Source organism: Temnothorax nylanderi, unplaced genomic scaffold (assembly GCF_030848795.1).
Source record: "Temnothorax nylanderi isolate EJ_2023f unplaced genomic scaffold, tnyl_v1.0 TNYL_tig0408_pilon, whole genome shotgun sequence".
Taxonomy (NCBI): domain Eukaryota; kingdom Metazoa; phylum Arthropoda; class Insecta; order Hymenoptera; family Formicidae; genus Temnothorax; species Temnothorax nylanderi.
The window spans coordinates 143,373-168,853 of NW_027249470.1; the positions used below are offsets into that span (position 1 = coordinate 143,373).

The 25,481-nt window shown below is 38.8% G+C and overlaps 5 protein-coding genes across 5 annotated transcripts; 1 reads left to right on the plus strand and 4 right to left on the minus strand.

The window, feature by feature from the left end:
• Window positions 1-3,879: 3,879 nt before the first annotated feature.
• On the minus strand, window positions 3,880-5,774 carry LOC139782396 (uncharacterized). Its single transcript, XM_071721419.1, has 3 exons — window positions 5,723-5,774; window positions 5,428-5,621; window positions 3,880-5,355 (listed from the first exon to the last, which is right to left on the minus strand). Exons 1-3 carry the CDS (start codon window positions 5,772-5,774, stop codon window positions 3,880-3,882), a joined length of 1,722 nt encoding a protein of 573 aa, XP_071577520.1.
• A 2,196-nt stretch (window positions 5,775-7,970) lies between these two features.
• Window positions 7,971-9,865, plus strand: LOC139782397 (uncharacterized). The gene is made up of 3 exons (XM_071721420.1): window positions 7,971-8,022; window positions 8,124-8,317; window positions 8,390-9,865. Exons 1-3 carry the CDS (start codon window positions 7,971-7,973, stop codon window positions 9,863-9,865), a joined length of 1,722 nt encoding a protein of 573 aa, XP_071577521.1.
• Window positions 9,866-15,478: 5,613 nt separating this feature from the next.
• On the minus strand, window positions 15,479-16,135 carry LOC139782398 (uncharacterized). Its single transcript, XM_071721422.1, has one exon. The coding sequence runs from the start codon at window positions 16,133-16,135 to the stop codon at window positions 15,479-15,481; it is 657 nt and encodes a 218-aa protein (XP_071577523.1).
• Window positions 16,136-16,158: 23 nt separating this feature from the next.
• Window positions 16,159-16,941, minus strand: LOC139782399 (uncharacterized). Its single transcript, XM_071721423.1, has one exon. The coding sequence runs from the start codon at window positions 16,939-16,941 to the stop codon at window positions 16,159-16,161; it is 783 nt and encodes a 260-aa protein (XP_071577524.1).
• Window positions 16,942-17,418: 477 nt separating this feature from the next.
• Window positions 17,419-24,898, minus strand: LOC139782400 (uncharacterized). Its single transcript, XM_071721424.1, has 3 exons — window positions 23,076-24,898; window positions 22,370-22,955; window positions 17,419-17,529 (listed from the first exon to the last, which is right to left on the minus strand). The coding sequence occupies exons 1-3, from the start codon at window positions 24,896-24,898 to the stop codon at window positions 17,419-17,421; spliced, it is 2,520 nt and encodes an 839-aa protein (XP_071577525.1).
• Between the last annotated feature and the right edge of the window lie 583 nt (window positions 24,899-25,481).

Sequence of the window (25,481 nt, forward strand, 5' to 3'; positions counted from 1 at the left end):
TATGCTGGTTTCAGTCGATCTATTGAGTCGTTGATGGTCTTTCCTTTTACTCGTAATTTAAAGGTTTTTTCGCCTCTGTTGAGTATCTCGTATGGTCCATCATACGGAGGTTGTAGAGCTCCGGTTGGCGCGTCCTGTCGCAGGAAGACTTTTGGTGTAGTTTGTATGTCCTTGAAGATAAATGTGGCGTTGTGGCCGTGGCGCTTAAGTTTCGGGCTTAGTCGTTTCATGGTCCGTCGTAGTCTGGTGATCAGGTCCTCCGTGTCTGCCTTGTCGGCTGTCTCTCGTTCTTCCAGGAACTGTCCTGGAAGTCGGAGAGGTTCCCCGTAGACTAGCTCGGCTGGTGTTGTGCCTAGGTCTTCCTTCCACGCGGCTCGGATCCCCATTAGTACTATTGGTAGTACTCCTCAAATCCGCATCATTCAGGCAAACCAGACGGTGACCCTACCGGAGGAGCAGGCGGGGAGTTCAGACGCGGTCACCGTCACCCGGGAGGTGGCCCTCCCAGCACTACCACCAGTTCCGATAATGTCGGCACTTAACATGCCGATCCTAAGCCCCACGCCACCGCCAGTCATCGATGAGATAGCCGCCGTCGTGGGCTACGACTTCCCGATAGGTCCGGAGGAGCAGCCCTCCGATGATTTTGAGAGCCCATCCGGGGAGAGTGACGAGGACGACGAGACGTGGCAACCCCACGGCTAGGGCAAAGAATATATAATTCCGAGGCAGCAAGGCGCGCGGTGCAAAATATTATTTTGATATTTGGTTTTCGTTCGGTTCCATTTTGTAGCGCCCCGCGCAGGTAAAGTTTTCCTTTCTTTTTGGTTTCGCTGTCGGTTATATAGGTATAAAGTCTAGTTAGAAATAAGACGTGCGTAAGGCCCATATGGCCCGTTTAGATAATAAGACTAGGTCATAAAGCGTGTTCGGCCGCGTGGCCAAAAGTAGTTTAAGGTATTATTTCGACACACCGCCGACCATAAAAAACGTTTATTTCGACGGTTCACGACAAAAAGAGTTTTAGTTTCGCGCACGTAGGTCGGTGTGACTATTAGAGTGCGTAAGCGGTGAACCGCGACAATCTCCAGGATCAGAGGGCCGGAGGATCATCCCCCGGACCTGGTACACGCATTAACGATATCGGAATTATCGGCGGAGCGAAATTTCCCGTTACGGACACCTTTCTCAGGAACAAAGGTTATTATCCACTTCCCAAGGACCTGGGACACCCTCTCAGGGGGTTCACGTCATCATCGGACAAAGTTCCCGGGAAAAACATCTTCTCCAGGAACAAAGGTCATTATCCATCTCCCAAGGACCTGGGACACCCTCCGAGGGGGTTGGCGTCATCGTTAGACCAAGTTCCTGGGAAAAACATCTTCAGGAACAATGGTCATTATCCTTCTCCCAAGGACCTGGGTCACCCTCCCAGGGGGTTGGCGTCATCATAAGACAAAGTTCCCGGGAAAAACATCTTCCCCAGGAACAAAGGCCAGGATCCGCATTGCAAGCATCCCAGAAACGCATCCAAGGGGTCGGCGTCAACGGCCGACAACCAAAAGATTACCCGGACATCACCTACAGGGAATCCGCCCGGAATCGTCATCAGGGGCATCTCCAAGGAGGTGCGCACTGGTCGGCGTCAACGGCGTCGAAGATTTTCCAAAAGTGAAAACCTGGTGCATCGGTGCCAGCGGCAGAAGGTTCTCGCACTGCGTTGCGCGTGGAAGTTTCCACGGGAACCTTCTAGAACGATCGCGAAGTCGAAGTGCGCAGTTACGAATATTCTGGAAGTAGGGCATTCGGCGAGTGCGTGAGAATCAGGTTGTTTACGCGTGATGGCGCCGGGAATACGTGCCGAGTACAATAGGCGAAAAGAGAAAGTTCGGAAGTGGGAGCGACTCGGCATAGTGGGGAGGCGAAGCGAGAGCCATTGCTCGAGAGTCCAGGGCCTACAAACTCCCATGTATTTCGCATGACCAGCGTTAGTGGCGCCCTCTGACACGGGACACCCTACGTTAGGAACTGAAACGTGTAACTGCACATATCGACACATACCGTGTACATTTAAAATGATTATTCTTAGGTAAAAAAAGCGCAATGGTTAAAAATAATATTGTATATTTATATAATAAAAATACATAATCGATACAAATATCGTTGAATTCCACTTGAATATAAATTTGCATGCAAATGTGTCTTGCAAGCGAGTCATTATTACGTTTAAATCGCTATTAAATCATTATAAATTAGATACCTGCCAACGATTATACGTGGTTACAAAAGAAAAGACATGGTAGCCTTTACTAATAAAATGCTACAAAATAAAAAAAATTATATTAAGCGTTATACTACTAACTCCTTAAGCAACGTCAATAATTAAAAACAAAAAAAAGTTTCCTAATGATTGTCCATTAGAAATAAACATAAAAACACCGCTGTTCTCTAATAAACTTTACATAAAATTAAAAGTAAAAAACGTAAATTAAAAGTTAAAAAAAAGAAGGGAGAGGTAGAAAATCACAGCTGAGCGTGAGCGGTTTCTTGCTTCAAAATCGGTCTGGGGCGTTTCTCATCGTTCCCGTCGAAAGGGATAAAGCAGGTTGCTGTGCCGAAGTGCTATCCCTTTGTGTTATTTCCATATTTCCAATTAATTATAGCGAATTTGGGCGCTTGCACTAGTGCGCACTGACTGTGCACCAGGGTTTGAATTATAATCAATTACAATTTTTAAATTAAATAATTAATTTAGACAAATATAATTCAATCAACTTAATTAATAAATATTTTAAATAAATATAATTAAAAACTATTTAATTAAAATTGAATTAAGCGGAATTAATCGAAAGCCGTTTAATTGACGATTGATATGAGCGAATTCAATCGAAGATCATTCAATTAACGATTAATTTAAGCAGAATTAATCGAAGATCGTTCGATTGACGATTGATTTAAGCGGAGTTAATCGAAAGCCGTTTAATTGACGATTGATATGAGCGAATTCAATCGAAGGTCATTCAATTAACGATTAATTTAAGCAGAATTAATCGAAAATCGTTCGATTGACGATTGATTTAAGCGGAGTTAATCGAAAGCCGTTTAATTGACGATTGATATGAGCGAATTCAATCGAAGGTCATTCAATTAACGATTAATTTAAGCAGAATTAATCGAAAATCGTTCGATTGACGATTGATTTAAGCGGAGTTAATCCAAAGCCGTTTAATTGACGATTAATGTGAGCGCATTTAATCGAAAAGATTTCAATTAACAACTGATTTGTGTGAATTTAAGAATATTTTTCTCCGTTGGTTCTGGCAACTTTCTCACATGTAATGTAACAACCATTTTAAAAACTCGTGCGTTATGGCCTTATAAACTTTAAACTATCATGTTACTGTAAAAATATTTCTCAATTTTTCTATAATTTTGTGCTTAAAATAATAACATAAAATAATAACAAAAATAGTAACATAAATTATAAATGTTTATGTAATTTTTAGGTTGCACTTTTGAGATTATTATAAGAAATTTTAGTTAAATATCTCATTATATTTTTTAAGAGTGGATTATATCGCTCTATCTTCTGAATTTTAAAACAAAAACATAAATTATTTAATGAAAATAAAGTGACGGCAATTTATTTGCTCTAATAAAAGGAAAAGGCTTAGTATCATTATATGATTGAATGGCGACGATTTCTTTGTTACCTATAATAACAAAAAATAATATTTTTTTACATTACATTATAAAAGAATATGAGCATTATAATGATTGTATAAATATAACTATTTTTATACTACAATAATAAATAAATAATTAGTGTGTTTTATTGTATCATATTATTTATTGAAACTTGTTCTTTACATTTTGTACTTAATTGTATCTTTTCTTCATATTTGCAGCGGCAAGCACTCGTTTCTCAAAAGAATCATCTGACAATCTGTTATATTTAGCGATATTCATCATAGTCGCATATGAGAACAGCCTCTCAACTGGTGCTGATGAAGGTATGCACGTATTATATTTAATAAACAATTGTTTCACCTGTGGGAATTGATTTAAAATATCTAAGGTCATAATAGGATTATTCAGAAATCGCAAAATTTCTAATGTATTATCTCCTTGGCATGTAAAAATTTGTGATCTTCTATTGGCCCTCTGAGTAGTATTTTCACCAAAATCAAAGAAATCGTCTAATTCCATTGGTTCTTCTGGAATTTCATTATTTTCAGAGTCACTAAATGCCGTACTGATCAGTTGTTGCACTTTCATTATTTTATCATCACTCAAGCAAGCTAACCATCGATCTTTAAATTGTGGATGTGTAATCGCAGCAAGAGCAGCAGCTTCTCCTTGACCACGAATTTCAAAAAAGTCATTAAATCTATCAATTAATTTTAGCTGCATTCCTTCCACTAACTTCTTACAATATATTAGATTATTATCTCTGAGAATTGCAGTCCACTTGTTCTTTATACTTAATAGCAGTGGTAATAAGCAACCATAATAACAGGTTGTCTCGGCTTGAGCCTTATCAATCCCCAAAGCCAGAGGTTTCATACATGTCAAATAATCTCTTATGTATCGAAAATGATGCTCCCTGATATCGACTTCAAAATTTACATATTGCTGTATATCAGTCAATTTGTCTTCCAATGAAATTATTTGCTTGAGACAGTCATACAAGGAGTTCCATCTTGTTACAACAGGGCGTTTTAAGGCACACTTTAAATATTTTTTCAAAGTTTCACGATTTTTAGGCGATCTCAATTTTTTCCAAAGCTTTTCACATGCTCCGATGGCCTCTTCGTGCAAACGTTTCAGCCTTGAATCATCTTTTATTATCTTCATAGCATCACTAGAGGCTATGAGATGTAACGTGTGACTTGCACATCTCAGATGTCGAGGTAAAATAATATCAATTTCGTCGCTTGTCTCACTGCTATTATCAATGTTATCGTAATTGTTATCATCATCGTCAACATCATCATCATTACAATCATCATTTTCATTGTTAATCTCATTATTAACCTCGTCTGTCTCACTAATATATTCATCATCATTCATTCCTGCAGAGTCACTCGTTTCCCTTTCTTCCAACTCGTCGACATTATTCGCGCTCAAGCTTTCAATTTCCAAAATAAAGCTATTGGTTAAGCCAAATATTTTGAACGCCTTGATAAAATTAGATCCATTATCAGTTACTGTCGCTACTATTTTTTCATTATTTAATCCATATAACGCATGTATTCTGGCTAGTTCAGTGGCAATGACTTCAGCTGTGTGAGTACCTTCTATTCTTTTACAAGCTAGAGCAGCAGATTTTCTTTTCAATGTTTTCTCACATAACTGTAAGAAATAATAACGTTTAATACAGTAGGAACAAGTTTCTAATTTTGGTGTAAAGTCAAAATTATTTACCCAATGAGCCGTAACACCAATAATTCTGCGATCGGGCGCAGTCCATACATCCGCTGTAGTGCAAACATATTTGACATTTTTCAAATAATTCTTGAGAATTTTTATCTGCTGATTGTAAATAATGTCGATTTTTTTTTTCAAAGTGTTCTGATTTAGATGTTTTAAAGGTTTGTCTCCATGCTTTATTTGGAAACCTGTAATGTAAATGCATTATTTTAAAGCCTTCAAATATACGCGCACGCACAAATACGCACATATATGCACACATTAATGATGGAAAAAAATTCACACTTACTATCGAATATTTGTCGAAAAGCTGGAAGCACAACGGTACTGAACGGTGACATACTCTCCAGTATACAACGAGCGACATTCTCTTCGAACAGCTCCTGGGAGAAAGCGCAGGTTGTTCTTCGAATGATATTAGGTTTTTCCATTCTATGTCGTTTAGCGTCTTTGTAAATATTATATTCCGAATATAAATCAAGATGTTTTCTCTTTAAAAATATAAAAAACTATAAAATTAATTAACTATATTGTTTTCAAAAGTATAAAAAAGTTAGAAGAACATACTTTCAAATGCGACGCATAATTTGAAGAGATTTTTAAACTTCCTTTAATACATTGTTTCGGTACGCAATAAACGCATGTGGCATACACTGAGGATCCATCTTCAGATGATTTTTCGAAATCCACTTTAAAAAATTTGCCATCTAAATAAGGTGTCTTATTGCATTCCGCCCGTAAATCGATTTGCTGTGTAGTTTCTGCCTGATTAGTGGTTGTTCCATGATTATTAATTTGTTCTTTGCTAATATAAACGTGAAAATATTGATTAGTTACGTATTTATTAATTACGTATATCTGTCATTTGTTATTAATCCTCAAATGGGCGCGTGGGGTGTATTTTACACCCCAGGCTTTCCTTTTTCTTAGATTTTACATAGAAACAAAGTTTTTTCAATGCTGCCCTTTTCTTAATCCTTTTCCTAACCTATTAAAATCGGTAGCGCTCGTGATTTTTATTTAGTATTGTCTATAGGCGCCGTCAATGTCGCGGCTGGGGTGTAGTTTACCTGTTACATCCCACGCTCCCTTTTAAGTTTCTTTTCACGCGCTTACTGGAGGGTTAAAGAATAGCCACATTCTTGCTGAGCAAGGGTAATCAAGCGTGGCTTTTTTTAGTTTATCTAGAAATTACGAATAAATTCCAAATAACAAATGTACTTACATTTGTGTTACGCTGTTTTGTATTGACATTTTTGGATATTTGAGAAATTTTCTAACTTGAAGCACTTATTCCGTGAAAATCAGTATAAGAATGGTCGCGTCTTTTCACTCGCGCTCTTTAATTCATACTGCGGCAGGTTCGTAGACGTCGCGCGAATCAAAGGACGCGACAGGTTGCCGGTTGTAAACAAATGCGAGACATACAACGGCGTGGGTGTTGCAGGACGTATGTCTCGCATTTGTTTACAACCGGCAACCTGTCGCGTCCTTTGATTCGCGCGACGTCTACGAACCTGCCGCAGTATGAATTAAAGAGCGCGAGTGAAAAGACGCGACCATTCTTATACTGATTTTCACGGAATAAGTGCTTCAAGTTAGAAAATTTCTCAAATATCCAAAAATGTCAATACAAAACAGCGTAACACAAATGTAAGTACATTTGTTATTTGGAATTTATTCGTAATTTCTAGATAAACTAAAAAAAGCCACGCTTGATTACCCTTGCTCAGCAAGAATGTGGCTATTCTTTAACCCTCCAGTAAGCGCGTGAAAAGAAACTTAAAAGGGAGCGTGGGATGTAACAGGTAAACTACACCCCAGCCGCGACATTGACGGCGCCTATAGACAATACTAAATAAAAATCACGAGCGCTACCGATTTTAATAGGTTAGGAAAAGGATTAAGAAAAGGGCAGCATTGAAAAAACTTTGTTTCTATGTAAAATCTAAGAAAAAGGAAAGCCTGGGGTGTAAAATACACCCCACGCGCCCATTTGAGGATTAATAACAAATGACAGATATACGTAATTAATAAATACGTAACTAATCAATATTTTCACGTTTATATTAGCAAAGAACAAATTAATAATCATGGAACAACCACTAATCAGGCAGAAACTACACAGCAAATCGATTTACGGGCGGAATGCAATAAGACACCTTATTTAGATGGCAAATTTTTTAAAGTGGATTTCGAAAAATCATCTGAAGATGGATCCTCAGTGTATGCCACATGCGTTTATTGCGTACCGAAACAATGTATTAAAGGAAGTTTAAAAATCTCTTCAAATTATGCGTCGCATTTGAAAGTATGTTCTTCTAACTTTTTTATACTTTTGAAAACAATATAGTTAATTAATTTTATAGTTTTTTATATTTTTAAAGAGAAAACATCTTGATTTATATTCGGAATATAATATTTACAAAGACGCTAAACGACATAGAATGGAAAAACCTAATATCATTCGAAGAACAACCTGCGCTTTCTCCCAGGAGCTGTTCGAAGAGAATGTCGCTCGTTATATACTGGAGAGTATGTCACCGTTCAGTACCGTTGTGCTTCCAGCTTTTCGACAAATATTCGATAGTAAGTGTGAATTTTTTTCCATCATTAATGTGTGCATATATGTGCGTATTTGTGCGTGCGCGTATATTTGAAGGCTTTAAAATAATGCATTTACATTACAGGTTTCCAAATAAAGCATGGAGACAAACCTTTAAAACATCTAAATCAGAACACTTTGAAAAAAAAAATCGACATTATTTACAATCAGCAGATAAAAATTCTCAAGAATTATTTGAAAAATGTCAAATATGTTTGCACTACAGCGGATGTATGGACTGCGCCCGATCGCAGAATTATTGGTGTTACGGCTCATTGGGTAAATAATTTTGACTTTACACCAAAATTAGAAACTTGTTCCTACTGTATTAAACGTTATTATTTCTTACAGTTATGTGAGAAAACATTGAAAAGAAAATCTGCTGCTCTAGCTTGTAAAAGAATAGAAGGTACTCACACAGCTGAAGTCATTGCCACTGAACTAGCCAGAATACATGCGTTATATGGATTAAATAATGAAAAAATAGTAGCGACAGTAACTGATAATGGATCTAATTTTATCAAGGCGTTCAAAATATTTGGCTTAACCAATAGCTTTATTTTGGAAATTGAAAGCTTGAGCGCGAATAATGTCGACGAGTTGGAAGAAAGGGAAACGAGTGACTCTGCAGGAATGAATGATGATGAATATATTAGTGAGACAGACGAGGTTAATAATGAGATTAACAATGAAAATGATGATTGTAATGATGATGATGTTGACGATGATGATAACAATTACGATAACATTGATAATATCAGTGAGACAAGCGACGAAATTGATATTATTTTACCTCGACATCTGAGATGTGCAAGTCACACGTTACATCTCATAGCCTCTAGTGATGCTATGAAGATAATAAAAGATGATTCAAGGCTGAAACGTTTGCACGAAGAGGCCATCGGAGCATGTGAAAAGCTTTGGAAAAAATTGAGATCGCCTAAAAATCGTGAAACTTTGAAAAAATATTTAAAGTGTGCCTTAAAACGCCCTGTTGTAACAAGATGGAACTCCTTGTATGACTGTCTCAAGCAAATAATTTCATTGGAAGACAAATTGACTGATATACAGCAATATGTAAATTTTGAAGTCGATATCAGGGAGCATCATTTTCGATACATAAGAGATTATTTGACATGTATGAAACCTCTGGCTTTGGGGATTGATAAGGCTCAAGCCGAGACAACCTGTTATTATGGTTGCTTATTACCACTGCTATTAAGTATAAAGAACAAGTGGACTGCAATTCTCAGAGATAATAATCTAATATATTGTAAGAAGTTAGTGGAAGGAATGCAGCTAAAATTAATTGATAGATTTAATGACTTTTTTGAAATTCGTGGTCAAGGAGAAGCTGCTGCTCTTGCTGCGATTACACATCCACAATTTAAAGATCGATGGTTAGCTTGCTTGAGTGATGATAAAATAATGAAAGTGCAACAACTGATCAGTACGGCATTTAGTGACTCTGAAAATAATGAAATTCCAGAAGAACCAATGGAATTAGACGATTTCTTTGATTTTGGTGAAAATACTACTCAGAGGGCCAATAGAAGATCACAAATTTTTACATGCCAAGGAGATAATACATTAGAAATTTTGCGATTTCTGAATAATCCTATTATGACCTTAGATATTTTAAATCAATTCCCACAGGTGAAACAATTGTTTATTAAATATAATACGTGCATACCTTCATCAGCACCAGTTGAGAGGCTGTTCTCATATGCGACTATGATGAATATCGCTAAATATAACAGATTGTCAGATGATTCTTTTGAGAAACGAGTGCTTGCCGCTGCAAATATGAAGAAAAGATACAATTAAGTACAAAATGTAAAGAACAAGTTTCAATAAATAATATGATACAATAAAACACACTAATTATTTATTTATTATTGTAGTATAAAAATAGTTATATTTATACAATCATTATAATGCTCATATTCTTTTATAATGTAATGTAAAAAAATATTATTTTTTGTTATTATAGGTAACAAAGAAATCGTCGCCATTCAATCATATAATGATACTAAGCCTTTTCCTTTTATTAGAGCAAATAAATTGCCGTCACTTTATTTTCATTAAATAATTTATGTTTTTGTTTTAAAATTCAGAAGATAGAGCGATATAATCCACTCTTAAAAAATATAATGAGATATTTAACTAAAATTTCTTATAATAATCTCAAAAGTGCAACCTAAAAATTACATAAACATTTATAATTTATGTTACTATTTTTGTTATTATTTTATGTTATTATTTTAAGCACAAAATTATAGAAAATTGAGAAATATTTTTACAGTAACATGATAGTTTAAAGTTTATAAGGCCATAACGCACGAGTTTTTAAAATGGTTGTTACATTACATGTGAGAAAGTTGCCAGAACCAACGGAGAAAAATATTCTTAAATTCACACAAATCAGTTGTTAATTGAAATCTTTTCGATTAAATGCGCTCACATTAATCGTCAATTAAACGGCTTTGGATTAACTCCGCTTAAATCAATCGTCAATCGAACGATTTTCGATTAATTCTGCTTAAATTAATCGTTAATTGAATGACCTTCGATTGAATTCGCTCATATCAATCGTCAATTAAACGGCTTTCGATTAACTCCGCTTAAATCAATCGTCAATCGAACGATTTTCGATTAATTCTGCTTAAATTAATCGTTAATTGAATGACCTTCGATTGAATTCGCTCATATCAGTCGTCAATTAAACGGCTTTCGATTAACTCCGCTTAAATCAATCGTCAATCGAACGATCTTCGATTAATTCTGCTTAAATTAATCGTTAATTGAATGATCTTCGATTGAATTCGCTCATATCAATCGTCAATTAAACGGCTTTCGATTAACTCCGCTTAAATCAATCGTCAATCGAACGATCTTCGATTAATTCTGCTTAAATTAATCGTTAATTGAATGATCTTCGATTGAATTCGCTCATATCAATCGTCAATTAAACGGCTTTCGATTAATTCCGCTTAATTCAATTTTAATTAAATAGTTTTTAATTACATTATTTGATATCAATTGTCAACTAAAGACGGAAATTAATTTAAAAAGTAATTAATTCTTTGCAACCCTGCTGTGCACTAAGGCTTGTTCTTATTGTTTGTTAATTCTTATATTTACAGATCATCTTAAATACTTTTTGAAATACTTCTTAGCCAGTAAAATGATCTGTACAGCATCCATACAGTATGTTTTATTGGCTAAAAAGTTTTTAAACATGTATTTAAGCGACCTTTAATATAAGAACAGATATTATAAACAAGCTTTAGTGTGCACTAGTACAAACGTCCGAATTCACTATAAATCTTTTGCAGTAAATGCTCCCAGGAGATTTAGCCCATAATTTATCGGTCTGCAAAATAAATGACAATGAATATTAGTACATATACAGTGTTAGCAGTGCAAAGTTTATCTCATAGAGAAAGATACTTACGAAAATGTCGTCTTCATATTCCACATCAGATTTTCTATTTAATCTTTTTATTAAATTTATTGCTCATTCTTCTTGCTTCGTTGAACATAAAATTTGTTTCCTCTTGCATTTCTGCCCTTCCGTTTAAAATATTATTAATAATTGTGCATTATTTAATTATAAATTCTTGTGCTATTTCCTCTAAGGCCTGCTGCAGAGTGGGACAATGTATCGTCTTCATAATAGATTTATCTTCGTGAAAGATTTGTATTAGTTTTTTCTTTATTCTGCATGTATAGCAAATGTAGGGAAATTCTATTTCTGCAAGTTCTACTTTCTTCTTAATTTCTTCCAAAATCCTGTCACTTTTTACACATTCTGCGCATTCAAAACATTCCATTGCTACTGTATTTCTTATTATATTTCTCAAAATTTTTTTGCGCATCCACGTATATTTCAGTGCTCGTTGTTTCTGGTATCGCAGGTTCAGAATATTCCACGTCTGTATTGTCTTCTTCGTTTAGAGACGTTAGGTCACCAGCGTGAAACATTTTTAATAAGGCTAATGATGTACCTTCGTCACTCTCCTCACAATTGGAAGATAGGGATTTCTTAGAGGTCAAATTTGTGCATAGTAGCGTTTTAAAAGATGCACTGAATTGATGCGGCGAAGGATTGTTATTCCTATGACCGTGGTCTCTAACTCGGCTGAAAAAATTTTCCACGATGTCCTGATTAATATATTTTAAATTCAGTGCTGGTAATCCACACTGTTGTAATGTTTTCCACAAATAGATATACTGCCTTGGATCGTCCATATCCAATTTTTTAGACATTTTGGTTTATTTCTTCGTAAAGGCCTGTGACTTTCTTGTTCAACGTATTCCATTTTACGAAGTTTTTGTACTGCTTCTTGCCAAAATTGTACGTGTGCACTTGTCGCATTCATTCTGTAACTCTTAACGACAGTTACTACGTTTACGCGAGCGTTACTTTTGTAGTAACTTACGATAATTCCTTCGCGTAAACGGGATTTTTCTTCGCGTAAACTGAATTTTGTAGTAACTTGCGATAATTTACTCCGCGTAAACGAGTGATATATCGTAAGTTACTATAGAAGTAACGCTCGCGTAAACGTGGTAAGTGTCATTATTGTTATAATGTCGTTGCACAGGTATATTATATGGAAAAAAACTGCGCAACGTCGTTCAAACGAAACTGTCGTTAAGGAGTTAGAGAGTCCCCGCGCTGTGCTCTTCTATGCTTTTCTATTGCGTGACGTTACCGACATGGCGGTAGGTAATATCAACGTAGTTCCTATTTTCCGGGGGTCCCATCGCAGAGAGCGCCACTAACGCTGGTCATTATTCTTCCATAAGAGTTTGCAGTCCCTGAGAGAGTCTCTCGGGTATAGCCGTAGCGAACGGACGTATCACACTCTATACGGGGCATACGAGTTATACTTAACAACCGGGAACTCCCGCGTACTATCGCGTAAAATAACTCGTTTGACAATAGCGAGGGGCACCGAGTTGCCAAATGCAATCGAGTGTTAGCCGAAAACGTCGAGTTGAAATTCGGATACATTGTTAACAATCGGAAGTGCATATCGAGTATATGACAACCGCGAACATTGGGTTACGCGGATACGGAATATTGTACGGACAGCGTTATTCTTTGTATAAAACAACCGGATACTCCCGCGTTAATTGTGCGCACGAACATTGGATGATAGAGTGATAATCACGCATGTATCGCGTGATCTTGGAGTGAGAGTCACGAGGCATCGAGCACTCTGACGAAATTAATTATCTTCAAGATAAGCATTGTATCGACGAAACTGATAAGCCGAGACACGCAAATTAACTGATTACGCAACTTTTACCGAAAAAGCGCGATCCACACCGAGGCGCAATACCATCATTGTGAAGCACCTTTATGATAAATGTGAAACGGCCTGTAGCGTTGAAATGATGATCTACAATTAAAGAGTAATTAATTCTGAAACAAAGTCTCAAGATTAATTATAAAATTAATTATACTTACCTTCTACTTACCTTGTCCTTTGGCGATGATCCTTCGTTGTCCAGCGGCAATCCGGTATGCGATATGAAGCGAGGATCCGGAGACGTTCAGCAGCAGCGACGATCCATCCTGGGCGAGAACCTGAAACAGAAGAAGAGTATTAGTGTATAATTAAAATAAATTATCGAGACTTACCTTCATCCGGTATGCGGTAATGCGAGGATCCGGAGACGGGTAGCAGCAACGGCGATCCATCCTGGATGCCAATCTGAAACAGAGAAAAGGAGTTAGTGGCTAAGTTATTAGCGATACTTACCATTATCCAGTATGCGAATAGGCGAGGATCTGGAGACGGGTAGCAGCAACGGTGATCCATCAGGGACATCGATCTGAAAGAAAGAAATAATATTAGCGTCTTGTTAGGAATCGGGGCGTTGATGCGAACTTACCTTCTCGGTAGTCAAAGGTCAAGCCGAGTGGCGACCGTTCGATAGGAACATTATCCGCCGGAATCGGGCTCAACCCGTACAACGTATCTCTCTGTTATCATCTTGGTTGGTTGCCTTCACTCCTGGATGTGCCAGACCATGCAAGGATTGAAAAACTTGCTTTCTATATGGTTTGGTCACGTATGGTCGAGCTGTTGGCGTAGATGTGTCACAGATTATAGTTGTTTTGCTTCCTGGGATGGCAATCTTCTTTAGTCGCAGCGAGCTGTCAGTTTCCTTTATCTCTTTTAATTCTTGGTCTTCTTCGTGTGCTTGGACTAGGGCTTCTAGCTCGACTGCTTTCTGTATTGCTTCTATTCGTGATAGTGCGTCGGCTACGATGTTGTCCTTCCCGGACACATGTCGTATGTCCGTTGTGAATTGAGCTATGAATTCTAGGTGTCTTGCTTGTCGAGGTGAGCTACGTAGTTGATCCTGTGCCAATGCGTGTGTTATCGGCTTGTGGTCCGTGTATACCGTAAATTTTCTTCCTTCTAGCATGTGCCTGTAGTGCTTGATTGCTGTATATATGGCCAGGAGTTCTCGATCGTATGGGCTGTACTTCTTTTGTGCTTTGCTCAGTTTCTTGCTCAGGAAAGCCAGTGGTTGCCAACCCTTGTTTATTTTCTGCTGTATGACTGCCCCGATTGCTATGTCGGAGGCGTCCGTTGTGACTGCGAATTCTGCTTTTGGGTCGGGATGTGCTAGCACTGTTGCTCTCGAAAGGCTGTTCTTACAGCTCACGAAGGCTTCTTCCGTTTCTGCGGTCCATGAGACTGCTGTCTTGCCTTTAATCTTGGGTCCTTCAGCATCTCGTTCAGTAGGGCTTGGTCCCTAGCTGCTCCTGGTATAAACCGACGATAAAAGTTTATCGTTCCTAGGAATTGGCGTAGCTCTTTCATTGTCTGCGGCCTTGGGAAGTTCCTTATGGCATCCACCTTCTCTGGTAGTAAGGTTGTGCCTTCAGCTGATACTTTGTATCCCAGGAATTTTACTTCCTTCTTTCCCAATACGCATTTTGCTGGGTTGATCTTGATTCCGTACTGCTGTAGTCTTTCGAACAGTTGCCTGAGATGGTCTCGATGTTCTTCCTCTGAGTTGGATGCTATGAGGATGTCGTCTATATGCATAGCAGAAGTCTAAGCCTCGTAGTATCTCGTCTATGAACCTTTGGAATGTCTGTGTCGCGTTGCTGAGTCCGAAAGGCATGAATAGATACTCATACAGTCCGAATGGCGTGGTGATTGCCGTCTTCGGTATGTCTTCTTCGTTCATGGGTATTTGGTGGTAGGCCCGCACGAGATCTAATGTGCTAAAGATCTGTTTTCCATGGAGTGCTTGTGAGAAATCCTCTATGCGTGGTACTGGGTACTTGTCCGGGGGTGTTCGTGCGTTTACTCTGCGGTAGTCTCCGCAGGGTCGCCATGCCCCGTTGCCCTTGAGCACCATGTGAAACGATGAAGACCATAGACTTTTGGATAACCTTATTATTCATTCTTGCATTAGGAGCTCGAACTCCGTCTTTGCGGCTAATAGCTTATCTGGTGCTAATCGGCGTGGGCGGCATGCCTCGGGTGGACCTTTTGTCGTTTTGATGTGGTGAGTCGTTCCGTATTCTCCCACCTTGGTCTTCGTATTAGGGTTCACGATGTCTGGAAACTCCGCCAGGATATCGTTATACTCCGTTTCTTTCCTGATTGTTTTTATTGACGTATCTGAGTTGTCGCCGGTGGTTCCCGGGGATGAGAGTCCTGTTTGCCCGTCGATCAGCTTCTTAATCTTTACGTCTGGAAGTAAGTGATAATGTGCTAAGAAGTCTGATCCGATGATTGGCTGGGTCACCTCCGCGACAATAAAACGCCATGGGTATGCTCTTCTTAGCCCAAAATCCGGTTGTAGTGTGACAAATCCGTATGTATTTATGACGGATCCGTTTGCCGCGAACAGCTGGTAAGACTCAGCTTTCCTTTTGCTCCTTGTATTGGCGAGTGGGAATACGCTGACGTCTGATCCTGTATCGATGAGATACTTTCTCCTTGTGTTGCAGTCCGTCACATATAGGCGGCTGGATTTAGGGTTGCCGGCATCTGCCGCCATTACTGACTGCCCTCTTTGTTTTCCGCTTTGTACGTGCAGGGCTTTGTACATCTCTGTGCTTCCGCCCCGATACGTCAATGATATCGGCATATTCCCTCTTTGTGTGGGGTTCTGCTTCGCTGGCGGTTGTCATATCGGCGACCTCTTGACCGGCTTCGGTTCCTTGCTCGGTCTTTTTGGATTGATTTGACCATCTTTGAGACTTGTAGGGTGAGTGCCGCTACCTGCTTGCTTAATGCGTCTACCCGTGTCTCTTCTGGGTCGTCCTCCTTAGGCTTCTGTGTGAAGGTTGCTAAGACGAGAGCCTTGTTATTGACCTCGTGTATTTTATCTGCTTGGTCTGCTATTAATTCCAGCTTGTCCTCCGATCGTGTTGCCAGGATAGCTTGTGTTTGTGGAGGGAGTCGTCCTAACCAGAGTGTCCGTAATAGCTCTCTCGAAACTGTGCTTCCTGCTAGTGTTGCCAGATGTCGCAAAAATTGTGACGGTTTCCGGTCTCCTAGCTCTTCGTGCTCGAGCAGCTGTCTGATCCGTTGCTCTTGCGAGTCGGTGAGTCTCTGGATGAGTGCCTTCTTGATCGCCTCGTATTTATTGTGACTGGGGGGGGGGGGGCGCGTGATGACGTCTTTGACTTCCCTAGCCTGTTTCGGCTCGATCCGTGATAGGACGTATGCGTACTTCGCTTCGTCCTCTTTTATGTCGCAAAGTGCGAACTGGCCTTCTAATTGGGCGAACCAGAGTTCGGGCTCTTCCGGCCAGAAGGGAGGAAGTCTTAGATTTCGTCTCGCCGCCAGTATGGCTTGTGTCTCTTCCTTCTCCTCGTCGATTATCGTTGAGCCCTGTCCTTTCGTTGGCATGGTTGCTCCTTCCTTTTTCCAACGTCGAGGTCACCAGTTATGGCGTCGTATAGTCACTATTCTATCGGCTCGCTTGCCGTGTTCGTTCGCTGAGGAAGGAGGCGCAGTGTGTGGTGCCGTGATTGACGAGAGTCGTGATATCTGGTATATACAGTGTTTATTCCTATTACTACTATGTACAGTGTATCTATGTACAAGTATTATGTGGCCCTGAAGAGGGCCGATTGGTTCCGACTTACGGCGGTGGGCGCTCACTCCACGAGAGACACGGTGAAGTTCGCGTCCGGTGTAGCGGCTGGCGCGGTCCCCACGGGCCGGGCTTCCTCCAAGCCGGAGGTGTACCGGGCGGCGTGTAGGAGGCTCGGTGATCGAGATCCGTATCCTCGGTCTGATGTCCTGAGGCTGCTCGGGCTGTTTCGGCGGCAGCGATGTGCGTGAAGTAGATGGCCGCGTATTCCGTCGGCGCAGTATCACGGGTTATCCAAAAGCAGAGCTCTTGTTCGGTGGTTTCCATGCAGGAGGGTCACTGAGGTAGAATTGCTCGATGATGCCTTTGCTGCTGGCCTTTATATACAGGTCCTTGCTGAACTTTAAACGCGAGAAAGTTCAGCCGCCTGGTGGTGAAAGCCCTTGTTATGCTTTTACGTCTCGGTGTTAGGGCCATGCGGATGGCACGTGCTCGTCGCGCGTTCGGCGCGCGTACAACCGGTTGCCGTTCCGCTGGCTCGGCTTTGCGTGTACAACTGGTTGCTGTTCCGCAGGCGCGATAAATTTGTGTGTGGTCTGTTGACCGCCACACAAATAATATTCTGAATTCTAATTGTTTAACTTTTCAATTAAGAATATAAAATTAAAACAAAAATTCGATTTGCTTATTATTTTGACTTTTCTTTGATAAAATTTTATAATGTTCTTTGAAGGAGTATAAATTCTTTTTTCCAGTACATGATAAAGACTTTTTCTAAAATTTGTGATGAATACATTTTAAGATTATTATCAAGAAAATATTCTTTCTTAACGAACCCCGTTACTTACCAAAAGAAAAAAAGTAATTCCAGAATTACAATTGTGTACATAATAGAAATTCAAGTATTAAAATTGCGTACATAAGTAAAATTCGGGAATTACAATTATGATTATAGGGATTATTACATAATTTTAATTCCCGAAAATTTTTTATGTCATAACGTAAAATAAATTCAGAATTAATATTTTGTCTAGACATAATTGTAATTCTGCGTTTTCAATTATAGCTTAATAATAATTCGATGAATTATAAGTATGTTTAGACATAAAAATAATTTCTTTTCTTTGAGTATCAATTTAATTTGGTAGAATTTTTATGATGGTATTAAATAGTAAAATGGCGTGCCGTATACGCACACGCAAAAAATATCATTCTAGTGCTAAGAAAACCAATTACTCAGTTTTCTCTTCTTTTAAGTAACGATGATCTTTACAAAAAATGTTTTCTTGATAATATTACTTAAAATAAATAATATTCTAAATTCTAATTATTCAGTTCTTCAGTTAAAAATATAAAATTAAAACAAAAATTCAATTTGCTAATTATTTTGATAGGAGAAGTCAAGGCTATGAGGGTTAGACGCAGATCACAGTGCGTAATATAAGAAATAACTGATTTATTCGTCGTTTTGATACATTACATCGATCCGTACGTTTCGGCTCAGCTTTGAGCCATCTTCAGCGGTAGTTTCAGAAGTTAAGTTACACGTTCTCCGTACCGTATGGTGAGTTTACTGATTCAAAGTATCAGAAACATAGACCAATTGATCCATATCTGTAAATTTGTTCAATTAATGTTGAGATATTAAAAAGATCCCTTAGGAAACTCACCATTCGGTCTGAAAAACGTGGAATACAGAGCCATGTACATAATGAATACTTTCTGCGAGAAGACTTGACGATCTTGTCTCATAGCCTTGACTTCTTTTATTTTAATCTCGAGGGTCCTCATATTACTTTATTTATTATTTTGACTTTTTTTTGATAAAATTTTATTATGTTCTTTGAAGGAGTATAAATTCTTCTTTCGAGTACATGATAAAAACTCTTTCTAAAATTTGTACATTTTAAGACTATTCTTTCTTAAAGACAACCGTTACTTACTAAAAGAAAAAAAGTAAATTGAGTAATCGCTTTTTTGAGCAGTACAATTGATATTTTCCTGTGTATGCATGTACACACGTATGTACATACGTACGCACAAAAAATTTTTCTATGTTAGAAAATTTTATTTCTATTTAAAAAAGGCGAGAAACTATCATCGCTCAGGACGGGGGTCCGGCGCGTTACGCGCCGCTCGTGCGTAATCATCGCCGCTTGTAGTAAACAACTGCCCGCGCGCCGACCGCGGGGCGGCCGCATCTCGCCGCGCGCTTGAATTTGGCGGTGGGCCGGGCCAATACGGCGATTTTTAATCATTAATAACTCAACAACTATTGCGAAAATTGCAAAATGGTACATGACTTTTCGACTCAGTTTGGCTCGCTCTATCTAAATATGAGAAAAGTACCAAACATTCAGGGACACCCTGTATATGGCTAATTTTATCTGTTTAGATATGGAATATAACATTATCTGAAAGGTGAGTTATTTATGCTTACTGACAGTGCTACATTGGTATATCATGGTGAGTTTTAAAGTTAACCCATCTTCTGTGGCATGTACTGTTATACATGTCATTGATGAAATGACATAAAGACAAATAAATGCAATAAATAGGAAATTTATACACGTGATACTATATCTACAACATGCTTAGGATCTGCACTATTTTCGGATATTGACCAACACTGATAACTTTCTTTTCTTTGAACATTATACTCTGGCATTTTTATCTTTTGATTGCCTTCTGTGCTGTAATTATTTGGCAAATGTGGTTCATTATGAGTTTGTACGAATGAAATGAACTAAATTAATAGCTAATAACATCATAAATAAAGTGATCTGTATTTATTGGAAGGTCTGGTTGATTATACAACTTTTCTTAACTTCACATTTGAACATACTTTTGACGTATGTTTGATACAAATATTGCTTGTTTATTTTGAGAAGCTACACAAATCTAAACTTATATCATATACAAATTCGTAATTTAGTACTGTTAGGAATTTTATAATTATTTACATAAAAACCTTAATTCTAGATTCTTAGTATACCTACCTATTATTGACATCACCTTTTATACGGTGGTTACTTAGTTTAATAGTAATAGTAATATAATTATGGAAATTTAAACAAAAGTAATTAATATTGGAGTAAATTTGTAATTTCTGGCAGTCAACACTAATTAAATAACATATTTTATACATTATATCTGAATACATTTACCTCCTAATAGTGACTGTCTGTTATACTGCAAATGTTTATTATAAGTATTTGTACAAGCGATATCAAGAGACACGGTAGTGTCTCGCGCCAAGTACACGCGGAGCGAGACCGACCGTGACTCTTTTACGCGATGCGACGATTTGCGAGTACTCAAGATGTTGAGATCTCGATAACGAGTGAACGGATCAAGTTCTAAATAGGCTTGATTGATAGCTTGGGGTCGATTTGAGAGAAAAATTTCCTATTTTGTCTAGCTCGTAGTTTTCTATATGTAAAAATTATCAAACTCACGGAAACTAAAAAATAATAGTAACCTTTCAAAAGTAGAGATTTCAAGCTTTAAAATCATTTTTTTAAATTTAAATTTTGTTCATTTTTAACAAAGTTACAGCTGCTTGAATTTTGCCTATTTTTAAAGATAAATTTAGCGTTTCTTTAATTTTTGTGAGAAGTGTATAATGAACAAAATATAAATATATTTATATTTTTTAATTTTTAAGTCATTTACCTGCGCTTCTAAACATTCTTTTTACAGGTAACTCTTTCCAATTATGTTATTCTTTAGGCATTTTTCTTGTTATAATAGCCTTATTAATTCGAAGTTGCGTTTTGAAATGGCTAGGCCAAATACATGTTTGTTCAGCAAAGTTCAGCCATTGTGTAGGTACTATTTGTAGCCCATCAGAGAATTCCACAACCATAAATTTCTTATTGGAATCCAGGCTCATATGCCAATAAATACTTTGGCTATTCAACGTATACCGTCTTTTATTGTAAGAAATTGTAAGCAATTGTAAGAAATATTGTTATGCATGAAACTATTTATTTTCCATGAATTAGAGGAAATATTGCAAACATTTTGGGATCATTCCCATAAGAAATTTTCCACGCTTTACACTTTAAGCCTGTAATCGGATATGAATATATATTGTCATTATTCATTGTCATTACGTTAATACTGAGCTCGTCAGATTTGCAAGGTAATTCATATAAGTATTGCACATATTTAAACTTTTTGCCTATTAAATAAACATCACCATTGTTGTTTTCGACTATATTAAGAATCAAAATACATAAACTACTTTAAAAAAAAAACACAATTATCACTGTCTCTCTTACAATTTATTTTGAATTGTTTACTTGACAATTGCAAATATTGTGATCGAACACCATGGACATCATCAGATAGTGGTCCATTATTATGCAAACTTTTGCACAAATATATAGTTTATTGTTACTACAATTATAATTATTTTTTGATACCAAAGAACAAGTATTTTCAATTTCATTATATCTTCTGACTAATTATTGTAGCGGCTTTTCATTTTTTCTCAATAACACAGGCCCACAAAAAAAAAGAAAGTATATTGCTCTGAGGTTGAGACCACATTACTCCTATGTATTTTGACCCGCTGAACACGAATCTGCAATAAAAAACAGGGGTCGCCCAGAGGATTTCAAAGATAACCTCAAAAAACCGTAAAAAACCACGTTTTTTAGTGATAAAGGCTTAAAAAAAAGAATATGATTTGTCCCAGGTCAAGACCAACCAGAATTTTATTGGTAAACGCACAAACACACTTGTGTCATGTTGAAGAGAGAGAGAGAGAGAGAGAGAGAGAGAGAGAGAGAGAGAGAGAGAGAGAGAGAGAGAGAGAGAGAGAGAGAGAGAGAGAGAGAGAGAGAGAGAGGGTGGGAGGGAGGGAGGGAGGGATATGTATAGAAAAAAAATAGAGAAAAAGAAAATAACAAAATAGGAGTATCGCTATTGTTGACTTTGTGGATGTGTGTTTAGTAAATATTTAAATAAGTCACACTTGAAAATCCCCTTCGTGGAGGCATTACGCAAGTCTAGTGGTAAGCCATTCCATAGTTCGGCCGCAAAACTAATAAACGATTTTTTATATAGTTTCGTTCTACATTGAGGGAGGGACAACGACCTCGGGTGAGATCTTGTATCGCGCACTGCCTTATCGCCTTTGTAAGTAAAAGCCTGGTACAATGATGAGGGTTTCTTAGAATGAAGGATGGTGTATGTTAAGTTACCGACAAAATATAATCGTCTCTGGTGTACCTTTAGCCACTTGAGCTCTTCGAAATAAGGCGTGATATGTTCGTCCCGTTTAGCCTGACAGACGAATCTAACACAGGTGTTCAAGGCCCGTTGCAAACGCGTATTATGTTCCCTTGTGATGTCAGTGAATGTTGCGCAACAGTAATCAAAAAGAGGCATGATCAGGGTGCAAATTAACCTTGCGCGTAACAGAGGCGGCATAAGATGCTTGCACAACTTGAGCTGGTGTACCGAGGCGTTCACTCTGGTAACAGTTTTTGATACCTGTTCTTTCCAAGAAAGTGTATTTAAGATGGTCACCCCCAGGTATACAACCGACTCTTTATACGGTATTATGGTGTCATCCACTACGATATGAGGCAGATCATCTAATGGAAGACCGTTGAGGTAACGGACTGTGCCCATGATCATTGCCGTGGTCTTACTTGGATTGAGAGATAGCCGATTTTCCGTCGCCCAGGCTACTATGTTGGAAATGTCCTGATTCGCTTTTTGCACAGCCTCAGCCAGGTACTTCAGCTCCGTATGCAAATAAATGCACAGGTCGTCAGCGTAGAAATTGTATTTACAGTGTCTCAAAACTTTGCTAAAACCACACAGATATAGAATAAATAATAAGGGTCCAAGTACGGAGCCTTGGGGGACTCCAGCAGTAGTTGTCCTCTCTGTCGACGTCGCACGCGAGACGGGGTCACGAACCACCTGCCTTCGATCGCAGAGATAGGAGCACAGCCAGCGCAGTGCCGAACATGAAAAGCCGAGGTTCCTTAGCTTTTCAATCAATACATAATGATCCACGCTGTCGAAAGCTTTGGAAAAATCGAAGAAGATTACGATGGTGACTTTTCTAGCGTCTGCGGCCTGTCTCACGTCGTCAAGAATTCTTATCAGCGCGGTTTGCGTAGAGTGGTCCTTTCTATAGGCTGATTGATGGGGATCCAGTAAGTCATGGTCGTCCAGATAGACCTTAATCTGCTCGGCCACAATGTGTTCGAGAGCCTTGGAGACAGTACACAAAATGGAGATTGGCCTGTAATCCTTTAATTCCGATGGACTTTTAACCTTTGGCAGGGGCTGTATTATGGCACTTTTCCACAAGATAGGATAGACTCCATGAGTAAGACTAAAGTTGAATACATGCGTGATTGTAGAAAGAATACAAGGCAAGGCCCTTGAAATGAGTTTCATTGACAGTCCATCCGCACCGACTGCGTCCGACTTGATTCGCGTGATCGCCTTGAGCACTTCCCCGGGTTCAATGTTGCCTAGATAGAACTTGGAGTCATCATATGTTTCCTCACCCAAGTAGAAAGCTGTGGTATTTTGCGCGTCCCTGTTTGTTCCTGCCGTACTGTAGGTGAAAAAGTCCACCAGTTCTTCTGTGGAAAAGAGCAATTTCATTTCTGAGGATTTGTTTTTGATTAATCCTAGATGTTTGAGCCTGATCCAAATAATATTAGGTTCCCTTAGATCTTGAAAGGCATCTTGGTAATAATTACATTTAGCCTTACGTACTAGCGATTGAACCTGATTACGTAGGTGTTTGTAGTTGTCGTAGTTCGTGTCATTTTTGCATCGTTTCCACTTCCTCCTAGCTATATTCCTCTCCTTCATTTTGCTCTTAATATCGTTGGTCAGCCAAGGAGCGGGCAGGTGCCTGGGATAGACATTGCGTTGTGGTGCATGCTTATCGAAGCATTTTAAAAGGTAGTCATTTAGAATTCTTATCTTGCTGTCTATGTCTTCCGCGATGAATACGGAGCTCCAGTCGTATTCCGCCAATTCGTTCCAGAAAGTTTCCGAATTAAAAGAGCGAAAATCTCTAGCTATAATGTGACGCCGTTGAAAACGCTCGACTTTCACTTTGTACGTAATGTCGACCAGATCGTGGGCAGACAAATAACACGCCTCCTGCTGACCATGCGCAACTAATTTGTCATGGTCGTCGATTATGCATAAATCTAACCACGTAAAAGATGTGCGCGTGTGATGTGTGGGCTCGTATGGTACAAGATGGAAATGCATCGCATCCACCAATGAACGGATCTGCTCCGCGTCGAAAGTTCGCGTATTGAGGTCCGCGTTAAAATCTCCAAAAACGACAGTGTGCCTGTACAGTGCCGATAACTCAGAAAAAGCATTGAAGAATTCTTCAATGTAGCCGCAGTGCGGTGGCCTGTATACTACGGCCAGTAGAATCTTGGAGTTCCCGTCCATAGAAATTTCAGCCATCAAATATTCTGGTTTGCGACAGTAATTTTCCTCGGATTGTCTTAATATCCTGGCATGGGCATTTCCTCTGAGGTAAAAGGCTACTCCTCCACCAGTTTTGCCAATTCTATCCCGTCTAAACACGTTGTATCCCTGCAGAGAAACCATGCGATCTGGAATGGTTGGTTTAAGCCAGGTTTCAGACATACAAATTATGTGATATTCCGAGTCAACGAAATGTGCTCTGAACTCATCAAGATGTGCAAACAGCGACTGGCAATTCACGTGACAAATGCGGATATATTCACCGGAAACCATCACCCGTAATTAATACGCAAAATTCTGTCCGCTATTCTCCGACGCAGAATTGGGCACATCCTTCCGTCCAAGGCAGAGTGCGACTCATCCCCACGCTTTCCCCACCGTGCACAGTTCCCACATCTTGGAGCCTCATTGTTCGTCGTGCAGTCTTTGGTTTCGTAGCTGCCGGCACAATGTCCACATAGTGATGTAAATCTGCAATGCCTAGCGAAGTGACCGAAAGCCAAGCATTTAAAACATTGCAGCACTTTTACGTAATCAGAAACACTGCACGCATTGTAATTTACAAATATCTGTTTATCTTTTAATAACAGTGTGCGGATATTCGGTGGAACCTCAATGACACAGCTGGTGCTAGCGCGATTCTCTTTGGAGGGAAAAACATAAATAATTTTTACCTCCGTCGTGTCAACTCCTCTCAAATTTAAGGCAATGATCTCCGATTTAAGTTCGTCCCCTGTCATGCCGCACGGTATCCCCCGGATAAGCAGTCTTGGGTTTAACTTAGGCTCCTGCTCGAACTTTAGACCTACCCTGTCGAGTACCTGTGAGTCCTTTATTTTGTCGATATCCACGGAAT